Raw genomic sequence first — 17,769 nt, forward strand, 5'->3', positions numbered from 1 at the left:
TGAATGAATTAAGCCATATAACCAGCTAGATGGTTTGAGTTTGAGGTCAATGACTACTTCATTGCAATTGTTGGAAAAAAGCTCTCCCTTAAATGGGACCCATATATGCAAGGGAATGAATGTCCTATATAGCTTGAGGCCCAACACAACACAGTAGTCCAACTGGGTAAGGGGAAAGGTAGAGGGCCTGTCTGCAGGCATTACAGAAAGACCTCAAGCTAGCGTCTTATATATCTAAACTGATGAACAATTAGAAAAATCTCAATAAAATTTGGTTTGAGTAAGACAGCTTTATATCATGTCTCAATAATGTCCATTTTCTGTCAACCAGGGGAAGATTCTATATCCAAAGTTCAGCCAAATCTGGATCCTCTGTCTGAATAAGACAGCATTTAGGGGACACATCTGAATAGATATCAAACTTGTAGACAGGATAAGCACAAAGCACAGGAACTAAAGAAGGAAGCTCTAGCTTTCTTCATTTCTGGGATCTGGAATCAGCATCCATTTTCAAAAATGAATTGACGAGACACGTGTCAAAAAGGTTTTTTTTTTTTTTTGGCAGGGTTACATCTCTCGTGTGAACCAATGGTGACTCAACCTTAACCCTACGCCACCCATAAAAAGGGTTGTCCAAAAAGTTGACCCCCAACTGTTTGACTTTTTGCTGTAACACAAATTGGAGGAGTTAAATTAATTAAATTTCAACCTTCATCACTGGACCCTACCCCCCCACCAACAGATTACACAAATCCGGTCAGTTTCATTGCTTTTTGCAGTGGTAGTAGTGGAAGGGAGAATATTTCGCGATTGTCCAACCGCCCATCAGTGCGCTTCCACCATCCAACCATATGCTTTTACTACTACAAATAAAAAATATGAGAAAAAAAAAGGAAGATTTGGAGGAAAATCAGCGAACAATGCATACATGTGAACTGTTTACCATTTCAAGTCTAGAAGGCTAGAACTCAACGAGACGGGTTGAGTAGCAGTCATTAATTAAGGCTTGAGTTGAGGTGAATTGAATTGAAGATTCATCATCTTCTTAATTGTATTGTATATATTAATTCAGTCTTCCTCGTGCATGTTGAACTATCCCATCTTCCTCTTCTATTTATTATTATTTTCTGAAGGTTTCTACATGTTTAATTAATAAATCCATCAGCAGGGTCTTGGACAATGTGTTTCATATAGAAAGGAATTTTTTTTTTTTTTTTAATTTTATCCTAGTTCTCACACAGTTCATAGATCTCTCATCTACCCACAATATAAATTGTCAACTCTGAACGATGTATTGGATCCCACTCCCCATCTACCCATCACAAAAAAAAAAATGAAAGAAATGAAGATTTTCTACACAAAGATGAAAGATTTTAATTATAGCCCCATCAATTCAGTTTTAACAACTTTCAATTAGTGGGGGAAACCCCAAACGCCACACATATTTGTACGTAGCTTGTTGAGTGCCGAGTCGATCTGTGATAGCTTTAAAACATCCACTGTATCAATTCTTATGAATAGGACCTCTGAGGCTTGGTGGCTTGACCACTGGCCACAGATCGATCGACACCTTCAATCTTCAATGGGAAAATAATTTATATATAATATTCTAATTAAGTTTCTAACGTCTTAATCTTCGACTTCTTCCTCTTCTTTATAATTGTATATGTATGTAAGTTAAAGTCTCAATGTTGGCTGCCAACTGCCTACGCATCCTCCACTCATGCTTGGCTTATCATATTCACTTCCTGCGTCACACATTTCCTGCACTGTCTTTCTCTTCAGTTCACAATGAAAATCGCCATTGTCTGTCTAATCCAGCTCCTACTTCTTCTCTGCTGCTTGTATAACACATGGCTCCTAGTCGAGGTCGAGGCTGCCACCAAAGATCTTGTCAAAGGCTTCTCGGCCACTCCGGACTCATCTGTCTCCTCCTTCCAATCCCTCCTCGATGATTCCACAGGTAGCTTTTCTCTCGGTTTCTTTCGAGTTGAGCACTCCCAGCTCGCTCTTGCTGTTCTCCACGTTCCCTCCTCGGAACCCGTTTGGCTCGCCAACCCGTTCCGCTCTGCACGGTGGTCGAAGCCCACTCAGCTTCTCTTCAATGGTAGTTTAGTCTTGTCAGATCCCCGTACGGGTGTACTTTGGTCAACCAGAGCCAACGGTGACCGAGTAGTTCTGCTCAGCAACTCCAACCTTCAAGTACGAGACGGTTCAGGCGCTGTTCTCTGGCAGAGTTTTGATTTCCCATCCGACACACTTGTGGAGAACCAGAATTTCACGGCCAGCATGAAGCTGACTTCCTCGAATGGGCTTTACTCCATGAAACTAGGGGACGACCATATTGGCTTGTATATGAACTTCGATGGAGGTTCAAATCAGATTTACTGGGAGCGCAAAGCTTTGGAAGCGAAAGCAGAAATCGTCCCTGGAAATGGAACGATATATGCTCGAGTCAGCTCGGATGGCTTCCTGGGTATGTACCAGACAGAAAAGGCTCCGGCAGACGTGCAAAAATTCGACAGTTTTCAGATTCAAGTTTCCGGCATCCGGCGGCTCAGGATGGAAACCGATGGAAATCTCAGGGCTCACTACTGGAACGGATCTATCTGGGTTTTGGATTACCAGGAGATAACCAAAGAGTGTGAGCTTCCGAGATCATGCGGATCCTATGGTCTCTGTATTCCGGGGAAAGGTTGTGAATGTCTGGATAACCAGACAGCATACTCCTCCGGTGGATGTCTTCCGCCGGGATCCGGCGATTTCTGCAACGCAAAAACAGAAAAGAGACCTGCGTATTGGGTTTTGAGGAGAAACGGCGTTGAGCTGCCTTACAAGGAGGTGATGGGTTATGAAAAGATGACAACTATGAAAGAATGCGAGAGTTCCTGCGAGAGAAACTGCAGCTGCTGGGGAGCTGTTTTTAACAACGACACTGGGTATTGTTACAGGCTGGATTATCCAATAAACACGTTGGAGGCTGTTGGGGATGAGAACAGAAGAGGATATTTTAAGGTGAGAACAGTGGAAGGGAAGCCGAGAGATGTGGGTTACGCCATTGGGATCGTTCTGCTGGTTGGAGCAAGCTTGATCTTCGTGGGGATTGCTGGGTTTGGAGGTTACAAGATCCTGAGAAGGAGGAGAGTCAAAGGGAGACTCGGGGAGGAGGGGATATCGCCCGGTCCTTACAGAGATTTGGGTTCAGCGAGCTTTCGATCGATCGAGATGTGCAAATAGTGACGAGAGTACTGAGTAGTGACTAAGTGGCCGGGACCCTCCCGTTCTCGTCGTCTGATTACTGTCAAGAGTGACCGGGATCGAGATGTGCAGTCTTTGGAGTGACGCACGCACTGACGAAGGTTACAAAGACAAGATAAGAAAACAACCGTCTCACCAGTCCACTGTCCACCGGCTGATATGAGTGTAAACAAATAAGAATCACCCAATCGCTAATTTCGTCGTTTGGCCACGAAGGTAAAGACAAATTCCTGGTAGGCTTATAGCTGAGAGCTCATATCTTATCCGTTTATGTCAATGGATTCTTATTCAATGGGGACCCACACCCACGTGAAGAGCTCTTTTGTTTCGTCAGATTGAAATCTACCGAATATTAAATTTCAAAAGATGCAGATCTAATGACAGAACAATCAACCCAATGGTTCAACAGTTGTTCAAAAACGTTGATTTTTTATGCATTCACAGAAAATGGTATATTTTATAATAATTTGTAGATATCTTGATAATATGTAAGTTTTATCGGATTTAGAAATTAGATTGTTTGACGTGACCTATAGATTCATTTTATATAACCATTGTATTATATCTATAAATTCTATAAATTCTAATTGTAAATATATTGTTAACTTGAATCTGGTCTTATTATATATATATACTTCATTGAAAATTCTCAAATTACAAGAAGCAAATCTTATATATCTTATCTTCCACCCGATTTTTAGGTTGATGGTTCGATCATTCGGTTCGAATAGATGGCTCATTCTAACAATATAAATTATAAGTAAAAAATTACGAAATTGTTCTGGCCACCGGTTTTTGGGTCAACGGATCAATCGTCCGATTCGAATGGATGACCTGCTTTGACAACAAAAATTACAAGCAAAAAATTGAATGTGTGAGGTCTATTAAGCAGTATCATATGTATTATGTCATTCGAGCATGTGGCTCATACGACCCAAAAACGGAACCGTTCTGGCCACCAGTTCTCGAGTTGGCGGTTCGACTGTACAATTCGAACGAATAGCCCGTTCTAACAACAAAAATTAAAAACATAAAAAATGGCCAAAAACCATTTAATGGGTCAACGGGTTGATGGTTCGACTATCCGATTCGAATAGATGACCCGTTTTGACAACAAAAATTTTAAAAATAAAAAACGGCGAAAAACCATTGGACGGGTCAACGGGTTGACCACCCGGGTCAATGGGTCGTTGACCGATTCAACAGTTTTTGGTCAGGGACCGGGATTGGGGTAAAATGGAACCGATTTCCTGGACGGTTCCCAATTAAAAAAATAAAAAACAGCCAAAAATCATTGAACGGGTCAACGGTTCGACCACTCGGGTCAATGGGTCATTGAACGATTCAATAGTTTTTGGCCAGGGACCGGGATTGGGGTAAAATGGAACTGGTTGCCTGGACAGTTCCTGGGCCGATGTCCATCCATCCGGGTCAACGGCGGTTCGAAAACCATGTTTTTTTATGCTTTTGGATTTCACTATTCAAAAGTTTTTTCTACTGTGGGCTTTATTCGAGCGTGTGCGGTATGTTCCTTTTTTTCATTTTCTGCTTTTTTTTGTTTTATTTTGTTTTGTTTTGTTTTTGTGTTTGGTTTTCTTCTTCAAGACCCTCCAAAACAGTGTAGGGTTTACCACCATTTTATTTCTTCCCTTTTGTTTTTTATTTGGGTTTTCTTGTGCAATGTTTCTTCTTTTTTTTTTCTTACAAGACGATCTGTTTTGTCTCTTTCTTTGATTGCATGTATGTTTAGCTCCGTCTTAAAGCGGAATTTTAGACTCGATTTTCTGATTTTTTCCTTGGTTTTTCTAGTTTGGTAGATTTCTCACCATTTTTTTTTATGTTTAAGGTCACTTTAAATTTATCTTTTAAGGTTTTGGAATCCCTTGCAATGTCTACCCTTCCCATGACTATGACTACAAAGTTATTTCATCTAATTATTGACATCAAGAAAAAACAACACAGAAACAAAACTGTTCTGGCCATTGGTTTCTAGGTTCGAATGAATGGCCCGTTCGGGCAACAAAAATTAAAAAATTAAAAAATGGCCAAAAACCATTGAATGGGTCGGCGGGTCGACGATTCGACTGCCCGGGTCAACGAGTCATTGACTGATTTAACAATTTTTGGCTAGGGACCGGGTTTGGGGTAAAATGGAACTGGTTGCCTGGACGGTTCCTGGGCCAAATGGTCCTTACTATCCAGGTCAACTAGGAGTTCTCAATGTGAAACACATGACAACTATGAAGTAGAAATCAGAACTATCACTGTATGATCGTGTTCTTTTATATGAAACGCTTTGCTGAAACAGTATTTAAAAAACGAGCACATGATGATCTCTTTTAAGTCTTTATATGAGTTTCAAGACTAGAATATAATTACAAGTTTCTTATTGAGAAACCATTATCTTTTTTAATGTAGCAAATAGCAATGTTATAATTCTATTCGCAGAGGCTCCTAGTTAATACATATCTTAAAAATGGAATGATTACTTGGGCCTAATGTGATGCATGGGCTTTGTTAAACGAGATTGAAACAAGAGGATCCATTTTATGTCCCTATGCATTTCATGTTCAAATAGAGAATACTAATTTTTTCCAAAGAGAACCCAACTTATTAGGCTTAAACATTATTTAATAATGCATCTAATCAGATATTAATGGTAATTTCACCTCTTTGTTTACATTAATTAATATTTATATTATTTTTAATTGGGTTTTTATTCATTTGTGTAAATTTTGAATGAAATTTAAATAGATTTTAAGTTAATATAGTTAATTTAAAAATTAATAATTTTTGTACTTTTAGTAATCTTTACTATTTTTGTTAAGTTTTTATTAAGTTATTAACTTAGTTAACAACTTATTTCATTTCGTTATTAATTATAAAAATAAATAATTAATTAACTTATTAAGTTAATTTAATTACGTAATTCGATGTAGGTTAATATAATTAGTTGGTTAGGCCTTCATGTAACATGGTAACTAAGAAATAAGGACCTAATTTGGCCAGTTATTATAATGGGATTGGCCTTCGTGTACCACTGTAAATATGTCAAGTAGCTAGTACCCTAATTGATTATCTTCTTCACCCATTTAACGAGAAATGGGTAGGCAAAATAGGAAGATTAATTATAATTAGTAGGTTTATGTAGTTCGTTGAATTATATATTATTGACATGTAATCTCCTTCATCAATTTTCAAATCATGATAGGGGTAGCAGCCACCCCAAATTCCTCCTTTTCCTTTTATTCATTAAAAAAACCCTCTTTTTTTTTATTTTCATTTAAGGCTAAATTAGTTGATGGATATTTATTTAATGGATATATTACAGGAGAAAAGTGAGGATAAGAGAAAAAAAGAGTAGAAACGTAGGGAATAGATTGTAGGAATGTGGGAGGGAGGGAGAGATATAAGTAGAATAACAGAGAGGGTATGTTAAGTTGGACAATTGCGTTGGGGACCATTTCCATATACGGGTTTTGTTAAGGCTTAGTTTGGAAGGAGTATAAATACAAATTTCTAGAATGTAAAACCTTATGGCTGTGTTTGGAAATAATGCAAATAAGTGTGAATGCAAATATGTAGAGTGTTAAACGGTTCAACAAATTGTAAAATTGGGTTAGTTTTACACTAACAAATTTACCTTCTTACCAAACAGACTTTTAGTTGTAATAGACGCAAATATGAATTCCAATAAAGAAAATACTTTTTTTTTTAATCAAAAGATCACTTGAATGAATTGGAGACCCGGTAGGGAGTGGAATCGCTATAGAGCTTACGTGATTTCCATGATGGTCTCTAACAATGATACCAACACCAGTATAGAAATTCCCACTGCCCCAACCAATCAAAGGTTTTGACCATAAAGTTTGTGGTAAGTTGATGATTTCATTCATAAAAGGATCACTTCTTGTAGTTGATGTAAACGTGAAGAAGTCACTAATACCTCTTGCATGATTAAGTATGACTACAGGGTCGAAAACCCTTTGCTCAAAAACATGCTCATTTCTGTATGTCCATATTAGCCACAACAAAGAGGAGCCACACAAGAAGTAAGGAAAACCTGTGTCATGTTCAAGGTCCCACCATACTGAGAGCCAATCAACCACACTCTGATTCTGAAACCCTTCCATTCTTAGGTTCATATTGGAGCCAAACCGCCGTTGGACAGTAGAGGAGAATGTGTTCCAAGGAATCAACTATTTCTCCACATAGATCGCATGTGGTGTCACTAATTTTGAAGTGCTGATATAAACATTCTTTAGTTGGCACAGTTCTATATATACAATGCCAAATGAAGAGTATAATTCTTGGGGGAAGATTCTTGTAGTACCAAAGTTGTTTCCAAGTTAATCTACCCAAAATATTTTCCTTGCCTCAGCATTCGTTTTCCTCTAATAAGAGGAGTTTTAAACAAGACCAAGTGGAGAAATTACCATGAGGAGTAGGAGTCCACACCAAACAATTCATTTTTTGAGATGTAGGCAAGTTGATGAGGGAAGATTTGACCTTCCACTGACAGTAGGATACATGGCATCTCAGAACAGTTAGATGACACCTCGACACCACTTAGGCGATGATTTGCCTTAGCCAAAATGATGGAGTCCCAGTTGGCGACTTACCTCTAGAGGCCTACCTCCACCAACTTGGAGGAAACCTAACTGGCAACCTTATCCACAACTCAGGGCAGCTAGCAGCATCTTGTCAAGGGCTGACCTATGATACCTCAACAGTATTGGCCGAAGTGACCTCGACGTGAGGAGCAACCTCCCTTGAGGGCTTTCCGACCTGATTGAGGTCCAGGAGGCAACCTGCGAGATATTTTCGTCGACCAATTCTGCATACATCCTATCACTCCCGGGTCTCTCGCAAGTTGGCTCCCACACCAAATGTTCTGGAGGAAACCGAATAAGGTGCAAAGATTGGTCTACGTGCATGACTACCTCTGAAGACTTTAGACTAGTTAGACACGTTTTTTCTAGAGATCTTGGACGCAGTGCGTAAAGCCCACACCAAACAATGCCTATATAAGGGCCTTACCTCCAACCTCAAAAAGTATGCACAATTCAGGTCTTATAGCTCTTTAACTGTCTTACTTTTAACTCTCTCAAAAATCTCCAGCTCGGTGACTTAAGCATCAAAGTGCCCATTCCGGCTAAAGCAACCTGAGCACTTTCACATTGCTTCCTTGCAAGTTGCCCCAATAAACTATACAACTCGTCATTATTTAGTTTGGCGTCCGAGCCATCTTCCAGCTAGAAACTGTTCAATTAGGCATCCGAGTCACCTGCCAGCCAGGAACTACCAAAACACGCATCATCAATAGCTGAATCTTTAGGATCACCTCAATTGTCTTGGGGTGAAAAGCATATGAATGAGGTCCTCCCTCTAGGACATGTCTGCATATTTATGATATTTGCCACCCTTAGCGATATAAGAGAGTTGTTGTATAGCCAAGGATCATGTAATATATCAATTTTTCGCCCATCTTCTACTAGCCGTTTACAATTTTACACCCTTTTAGGATTAACTCTCTACTATTAAGGAGGTTGAACCAAACACAATGAAAAATTATTCTTCAATTTAATGTTCCAAAAGGACCAAAACGAGTGATTTGATACATACTTCGCCCTTAGAACTTTCATCCAAAGTGCATTGTCTTCATTGCAAAAATGCCAACATCATTTTACCCATAAGTCCTTATTTCTGCATTCTACATCCATGAGTCCAAGACCCCTTCTTCTTTAGGCTTCAACAAAGATCTCCATGCCTTTAAATGATTTTTTTTACTCTCCTTGTTACCATTCCACCAAAAATCTCTACAAAGTGAATTTATTTAATTACACACCATCTTTGGCAAGAGAAATGTTTGAATGTAGTAAATAGGAATGGATTGAAGAGTGGGTTTAATCAAAACAGTTCTCTCTGCTTGTAAAAGGGTTCAAGCTTTCCGGCATTGAAGCTTATTTTTTATTTTGCCAATCAAGAAATTCCATCCCACCCCTCTAAAACGATCCACAAACATAGGTCCACCAAGTTATGTATCTGCTTCCCCCATTACTTCCACACCAAAAGAAGATGCAATCCTCAATTTTACTCTTCTATGGGTGTTATTGCTGAAGTAAATAGAGGATTTTTGGATGTTGAGTTCTTGCCCAAACCATTTACAGAATTGATGGAGTGTTTCTTTAATGCCATTAACTTCTCTAGGGTACATTTACCCAAAACTAATAGATCGTCTACAAAAAGGTGATGATTAAGTTTCAAACATGCTCTGCCAAATCTGATGCCATGCAATTCTCGAGATTCTAACTTTTGCTGCATCAACTGAGAAAGCACTTCAGTACAAAGTAAGAACAAGTATGGTGATAGGGGGCACCCTTGCCGGAGACCATGAGAAGGGGAGAAATGGTCACCAACAGTAGATCATAGGCCTTACTAAGGTATAATTTTAGCATGAAATAACATGTCTTTCCTTTTTGTTTTCTTATAATGTGGATCACTTCATTGCAGATGATGGTATTGTCTGAAATTTTCCTTCCTAGTGTGAAAGCTGACTGGAACGAAGATATAAGAAATGGGAGAACATTCTTCAGTCTTTGAGTGATTACTTTAGTAATGATCTAATACAACACGCTCCAAAGTCCAATAGGCCTGAAGTCTTTGGCTTCCTCCACGGAATTTGACTTAGGCCACGTTTGGGAGTGCTTAATTTAAAAATAAGTGTTTAAAAACAAATGCTTATTGGAATAAACACTTATTTGTATTTGGCATCCAACTTTTTCAAGTGTTGATTTTTTAGAACAAACACTTATTTTATATTGGGTGTTTGGTAATCTTTTCTCTAATAAGCACTTAAATAAGCATTTGTAACTATTTTGTCCTTTATTATTTTTTTTTTCAAATTTTCAAAATATACACTTTGAAAGCACCTTTCTTAAATTACTTTTATAAAAATACTTTTATGAAAGTATTTTTAGGAAATCACTTTTGTAAAAGTACTTTTATGGAAGCACTTTTAAGAGAGTACCCTTACGAAAGCACTTTTGTAAAAGTACTTTCATAAAAGTACTTTTATAAAATTCAATTGGGGATAATTTTGGAAGAAAAAATAAATAAATACTTATTTTAAAAACACTTAAAAAAAACTAAAAATTTGGACTTAAAAAATAAGTGCTTATTTTTAAAATAAGTACTTATTTCGGATTTATTTCCTAAATACCAATAAGTGCTTAATGGCCTAAATAAGCACTTATTTTGAATAAGCACTCCCCAACAATCAAACATGGCCTTAGTCTGATTTATATGTTTAATAGAGTTTGGATCCCCAAGTGATTCATCAACTGCTGGAGAAGAGAAATTTCCACCGAACTTGTCATTTCTATTACAAATCAAGTTCAAATCTCCAACTAAACACCACGGGTTGTGAGCATTGGAAGCAAAATTTTTAACATCCTCAAAGAAAGACTGTCTACCAACTCTACTGACTACTGGGGTGAGTATAATAGCACAGGAAAACCCACACTGAAAAATTTGGCCATCCCGTCACTCTTGCCGCTATGGAGTATTGAGTTTTGACATGAATGTAAGATGTCCAATTGGATGTTGTTCAACCAAAACGAAGGATCTTCTCTGTTTTTTTTTTCTTTCAACTCTTGTTGGGTCTCTGACGAAAAGAAAAATTCAGGTGTGTATCGAGTTAGGAGCCCTTGGAAGTGACCAACTGTAGGTCCCCTCCTTGACAGTTGTTCCAAACCAAAAACCTCATTGAGCCTGTGGTGGTGTTCAAAAGGATTCAAACTCGCTCTTTATGGGCCTAGAAGGCCAACCTGTCAATACTAATTTGTCCTCCTGTTCAGTTGAAACTTGAAAGTTTAAGGATTTCAGCATCATCACGCGATCGGGATTCTTGTCAATAAATGAATATGATAGCAGTAATCCAAATCCACTTGGCCACCAACTCACCATGACACCATCCATCCGTAGGCCGTAGCCGTTTCCACATGCCCCTCTCCCTCTCCCTCTCCCTCTCCCTCTCCCTCTCCCTCTGTCACTCCAAGTCCAATCAATATTCATGGACGTCACGCGACAATAGATTGTTTTTCTCCAAATTTGCCATTTGTCAATATCCTGTAACGAATGTAATCCTCCTTCCATATTCAACTGATGATGAGGTCCAATTCTACCACACAAGCAACATCTAATCCACTTCTTGGGGTTGTGTTTCAATGGGCTCTCCCACCACACTAGCTAGCAAGATTCATGGCAACATCGATCCGTTATCAAATAGTACTTATTGAGGGGCAAGTTATGAAGTTGAAACCATATATATATATGCACATTTCCACTTCAAATTCATCCAATTTATAAGAGTTGGAAGCCCTATCTATCAAGTATCAACCTGATACCTGATCATCACATTTCTCCACAGGGATTAATGCGTTTCCATTGTAACTCCACGGTCCAACATCATATTAATTTCTTTCTGGGAATCGAACCAGGAAGGATGAAGTGGTAGCTTTGCCAATCTCCATCTGTCTTTACATCCTCTTTCTTCGCGATCAATCTCACGGAGCCGAGATCGTCGGCTTGCAGAAGATTTTTGCAAACTTCTGAAACTCTTCATCATCAACTTCTTCAACCTATGTATTGATAACCTCCTTGACCTATAAGTTTGGAAAAGGGAAAGGCAAGAAGAAGGAATGGGAAAGGCTCGTCGTTTGGAACTGACGAGGAGAAAAAATATTCCCTACTTATTTTTATCTATTATGACGAATATATAATACAATAACACAATCAAAATTATTTTTATGTAAATTTTGTGTATATATATATATATAGGGATGCAGGTCGGTCTGGGTTAGGTTCTGTTGGCCTAACTTCAATATTACTTTTTGCCAAATGTTCTTTAGGCTCAGTTTGGAAAGAGTATAAATACATACAAAATAATACAAAATGTAAGATTTTACACTCTACATAATATTTGTATTTGTACTCTTTCCAAACAGAGCATTATTTCCTAAATTCAAAGGTTCAAGTTAATTCAATTTTAGAATATTATTACATGTAAAAGAACACAGTTGTCATGTTTTAGAACATAATTATCAAGTTAAGTCAATTTTAGCATTATTACATATCATGTGTTTTAGAAAAAATTTTACCTTTAAATTTTTTGACATACAATATGAATATACATGTAGATAAATAGATAGTAGATAGGTGCATAATACATATATAAACACATAAATACTTGTAGTGAAAATAATAGGCATCCATATGTACATTTATGAATGCATAGTTGCATATGCATACACCAATACACATATATACATAAGTATTTATATACATAAAGTCATGTTTATATAATACTTATGCATGCAAATATGAAGTTAAGTCAGGTTTAGGTTGGGTTGGTCAGTGCCTCATCCCTAACCCTAACTTGATCTTCAACCCCACTCAAGTTGTAGTCTTACTAGTGAATGACCCCGTACTGAGTACAGGGAAGTTATTATATATATATATATACATTAATGATTTTTATTACCATTTTTTATTATTGTTTATAAAATACCATTTTTTAAGACACTCATATAGTCTATCGATCCACATAAATTGACTCTTATATGTCAAACCTGTAAAATTATACGGGTCACTAAATTCAACTTGAACCATTTATTACTTTAATTTAACCATTATTATTATTTTATTTTAGTATTTAATTTAAAATTTTTGTTATATAGCAATAATATTAAATAAATTTGTAATATTTAAATATTTACTTAAAATATTTTTTCCAACCGACTATAATTATTATATAATAGATTTGTTAATTCATATTTTGAATTTAAGAATAAACATTAATGATTTGGCTTAACAATTTTAATGACTGTTAATAAATATTGATTCTTATTTAAGGTTTAATTACTGTATTCAATAATTGTTATGGGGCATGCTTTGAATAAACATTAATAATAATTGATGATTGTTATTTCATTTTTTACTATTTACTTAATTAAGTACTTGATGATTATTATTATTATTATTATTTCTATAAATAATTTATTGTTATTATTATTTACTTAATTCAGTAATTTTCAGCAAGTAATTATTTGATTTAATTTGAATTCTTTAATTTTTTAATTATTTATAATAGACATTTAGGGTAGTCTACTTATTTGATTTAAGAGACTTACCATGTTTTATCTATACTAAGTAAGGGGCAACTACAGTATCATTTAATTTGAAATTTACTATTTAACAATAAAAAATCAATGTCCTATTGAGCAACCCACCCCCAAAAAAGTATCAATAACTTTGAAATCATTAATCTATTTATAAAATAGTAAAATTAGATGGATATTTACAACAATATCATCAATACTGCTTAATATTTAGGGACATATGAATGGATAAAAAGCATTTAAATGATATCCATTCAAAGAGACAAAGAAGGAAGAAAATCATTCAGAGAGTTGCTAAGAAAAACAATCCATGCTAAACAATATTTGCAAATGCATCCATCCTCTGAACTAAGAGATGAAAAATATATGACTATAATCAACTGATAATTTAACCAGGACTCCAAAGCCCATCCAACAAAGGAAACATGAAAGAAAGGAGAATAATGATACCATCTTAAGTATGGAAGTCACCTCCAAGTTAGGTGGCAACGCTTCTTTTGGTCGATCATGGTTACGGATTTTAAGTCTAACCTCCTCATAGTGCACGTAGACTAGCTAGAATTTATCTTTAGGAAAAAGGTAGGGAAACATGTACGTAACATAATGCTTTGTTTGAATTATGGGAATTAGGAGATAGAAATAGAAAATGTAGGTTGAAATTATAATTTTGGATATGTTGATGTGTCAAATTCAAGTCAATTAGAATAATCATAAATTTTTAGTTCATTTATTTAGTAGCAATTTGAATATTTTTTTTTATTCCATGTCTTTATTGAGTAATATAGATTAATAATTATGAAATCAATAATAATAATAAGTATATTATAATTACTATTATTTACTAATAATATATTCTTATTATGTGTGTATTGATTTTGAAATCAGTAATATTAAATTATTATTATTATTATTATTATGAAATAATTAATTTTTTATAATTATGATTTTTAGTTAATTCCTGAAATAATAATTGCTTTTATATTTCTTTTAGTTTAACAATAATGGATAATTGAAAGTTTATAATTTAACTTTAACCAAATGAAATATTTATCTGAGAATACTAATAGTATTTATTATAATTACTTATAATAATAATAATGTAAATAAGTAACACTAATTATATATTTATAAAATAGTTAATATGAATTAATATAAATATAAAATGATTTTATCCTGATTAATAATTTGCATTATTAAAATACTTATTAATTATCATTAATTAATTAACATTCTGAAGTAATAATTATCATTATTATAATTAAGGAATTAATTATCAGTAAGTAATTATAATCAGTAATTAAATTTTATCAGAAGATCATTATTATTAGTAATAATTAATTATAATTATTGATAATAATTAATTATAATTATTAGTAATAATTAGTAATACTTAACATAAGTATTAATTATAATTACTAACAATAATCATATAATTAATTATTTCATATAAATGTACGAATTATAATTTTTGATAATAATTCTAACATAAATAATTAACATTAAATATTTATTTCCAAAATATCTAATATGAGTTAATATAAATATAAAATGATTATTTTCTAATTATTAATTACCTTTATTAAAATTGTTATTAATTATCATTCTGAATTAATAATGAGAAATATTATTAGTAATTATTTAATATCAGTAATTAAGTATTAGCAATAATTATTATAAGAAATTATTATTAGTAATTAATTATTATCAGTGAGTTATTGTTATTAGTAATTAATAGCTGAAATTAATTAATTAGAAGTCATTAATTATTATTAGTACTCTTCTCTTTCAAAAAGTTGACTCATCATCATCGTCATCATCAATGACAACAACTTGATAAATACATAATTTGATAAAAATAGGTAAATATCATTAATTTATTTTTTTATCTTTTGAAAAACTGAATAAGAGAAAAATAAAATGGTTAGCATTGCAAATGAAAAATTATTTGGATTTTTTGCAAAAAAAATATATTGAACATAAAAAAACCAATTATTCAAAAATAAGGTCGTTAATCAAAGAGTAATTAAAATTATTCAGTAAATAATAATTATAAGAAATTAAAATTATTAATTAATTATCTATCTAGATTAAAATGGGTAATTTCAGCAAATAATTTTAAGTAATTAAATTTTGCTGTTAACATTTTTTAATAATAATTAGTATTATTAATATATTAATAATTATGAAATCAGTAATAATAATAAGAATATTATTATTATTAACTAATAATATATTCTTATTATGTGTGCATTGATTTTAAAATCAGTAATATTAAAGTATTATTATTATTATTTTATTATTATTATTTTTATTAAGTAATTAATTTGTTATAAATACAATTTTTAGTTAATTCATAAAATAATATTTGCTTTTGTAATTCTTTAAGTTTAAAAATATTGAATAATAGAAAGTTTTATAATTTAACTTTCACTAAATGAAGTATTTATTAGAGAATAATAATAGAATTAATTATAATTACTTATAATAATATAATTAATTATTTCATATAAATGTATGAATTATAATTTCTGATAATAATTATAATATAAATAATTAGCATTAGATTTTTTGAAAATAATTAATATGAGTTAATATAAATATAAAATGATTATTTCCGAATTATTAATTACCATTATGAAAATATTTATTAATTAATCATCATTTTGACTTAATAATGAGCAATATTGTGAGTAATAAATTATCAGTAATTACTATAAGAAATGATTTTTAGTAATTAATTATTATCAATGAGTAATTATTATTAGTAAATAATACTTGGAATTAATTAATTGGAGGTAGTTAACAATAACCAATCGGTAATTAACAATAATTATCATTAGTAATTAATAGTTGTAATTAATTAATTAGAAGTAGTTAATAGCTGGAATTAATAGATTAGTTTAGTAGTTAACATTAATTAATAACACAATTTCCTTTTTTTTAGGAAAGGATTGAAAGTGAGAGTTTTCCACTTCTCACAACTCTACATGGTGGTAGGCTCCACTGTCCATGTTAGTGGGCTCTTTTCTTGAACTACTATTAATTAGAATTTGACATATCTAGTGGGCTCTGTTCTTGAACTACCACTAATTAGAATTTGACACGTTTCTATTTTGTTTAAATCTTTGTAATGACAGGTGTCTGAATGTAAATGAATCACATGTCTGACTATGGGGAGCTTTGGAATGATAGGCCACTAGGTCGCGCCTATGCCAGGCCGCCAGGTCACGCTAGGTCGGGCACCACCAACTTGGCTAAGGCAAGTTGTTGCCTAAGTGGTTTCGGGTGTCACCTAGTTGTTCCGAGGTGCCATGTGTCACCATGTCAGTGGAGGGCCAAATCCGCCATCATCATTTGCTCCCCACTCCCGATCCGAAAGTAACTCGGCGAAGGGAGCAAATTGCTCCTTTTGGCCTGAAATGACTAATTCGATGAGCTCATAAGCGTCGATTTAATTCCTTAGGCTCTGGGAGCAACTTGCAGTCCACTCTCCTTACCCTTGATTTTGTCCATGCCGAAGAGGCGACTGGGTCTTATGTGGTGCCGAAGTCTTTGCCAATTCAGCACTTTAGCCCTTAGGCTCTGGGAGCGACTCACAGTCCACTCTCCTTGATCTTTAATTTTGCCCATGCCCAAGAGGCGACTGGGTCTTATGTGGTGCCGAAGTCTTTGGCAGTTCGGCACTTTAGCCCTTAGGCTCTGGGAGCGACTCGTAGTCCACTCTCCTTGATCTTTGATTTTGCCCATGCCAAAGAGGCGATTGGGTCTTATGTGGTGCCAAAGTCTTTGCCAGTTCGCGCCTAGGCCAGGTCGCCAGGTTGCGCCTAGGCCAAGCCGCCAGGTCGCACCTAGGCCAGACCACCAGGTCGCACCTGGGCCAGGCCGCGCCAGGTTGCGCCTGGGCCAGGCCGCCAGTTCGTGCTTGGGATAGGCCGCCAAGTCACGCCTGGGCCACGGCTGCGTTGCATCAGCCTCGTTAGTGACGTCGGTTACCCACTCCTACAAGAAGCTACTAGGAGCTCGACCTACGGGGGTAGCACTATTGACTTTAGGTCACTAGCTCGCACGGGAGCCTTGGAAGGCTCGACCGATAGGGGTGTCCATGCAGTCTGTTGGCCGCTTACTCCCGTGGAAGCCACGAAGAGCTCATCTTTGTAGAGGGTACCTCGCGAAGAGGACTGACGAGGCTTTATCCGAGGTGAAATAAAGTTAGTAGAGCTGCTTAGTCTATTGGGCATCAACTTCCTGCATAGTCTTTGAGTTCATAAAAAATGGAAATTAGAAAGTGAGAGCTTTTAGTTTCTAAAAGGTGAGAACTTAGCTTTCTGGG

General features: G+C 35.0%; 1 protein-coding gene across 1 annotated transcript; it reads left to right on the forward strand.

Annotated features, from left to right (window-relative positions):
* The first annotated feature begins 1,205 nt into the window (after window positions 1–1,205).
* On the forward strand, window positions 1,206–3,806 carry LOC104587732 (D-mannose binding lectin protein with Apple-like carbohydrate-binding domain-containing protein). The gene has a single exon (XM_010245450.3). It carries the CDS (start codon window positions 1,792–1,794, stop codon window positions 3,235–3,237), a length of 1,446 nt encoding a protein of 481 aa, XP_010243752.2. The 5' UTR covers window positions 1,206–1,791; the 3' UTR covers window positions 3,238–3,806.
* The last annotated feature ends 13,963 nt before the right edge of the window (window positions 3,807–17,769 follow it).

The sequence above is a fragment of the Nelumbo nucifera genome, chromosome 6, assembly GCF_055504915.1.
Source record: "Nelumbo nucifera cultivar China Antique chromosome 6, China Antique-T2T, whole genome shotgun sequence".
In the NCBI taxonomy this organism is placed as follows: domain Eukaryota; kingdom Viridiplantae; phylum Streptophyta; class Magnoliopsida; order Proteales; family Nelumbonaceae; genus Nelumbo; species Nelumbo nucifera.

Bases quoted from the DNA above. Each gene is read 5' to 3' on its own strand.
- LOC104587732 (XM_010245450.3), top strand. From the start codon at position 1,792: ATGAAAATCGCCATTGTCTGTCTAATCCAGCTCCTACTTCTTCTCTGC.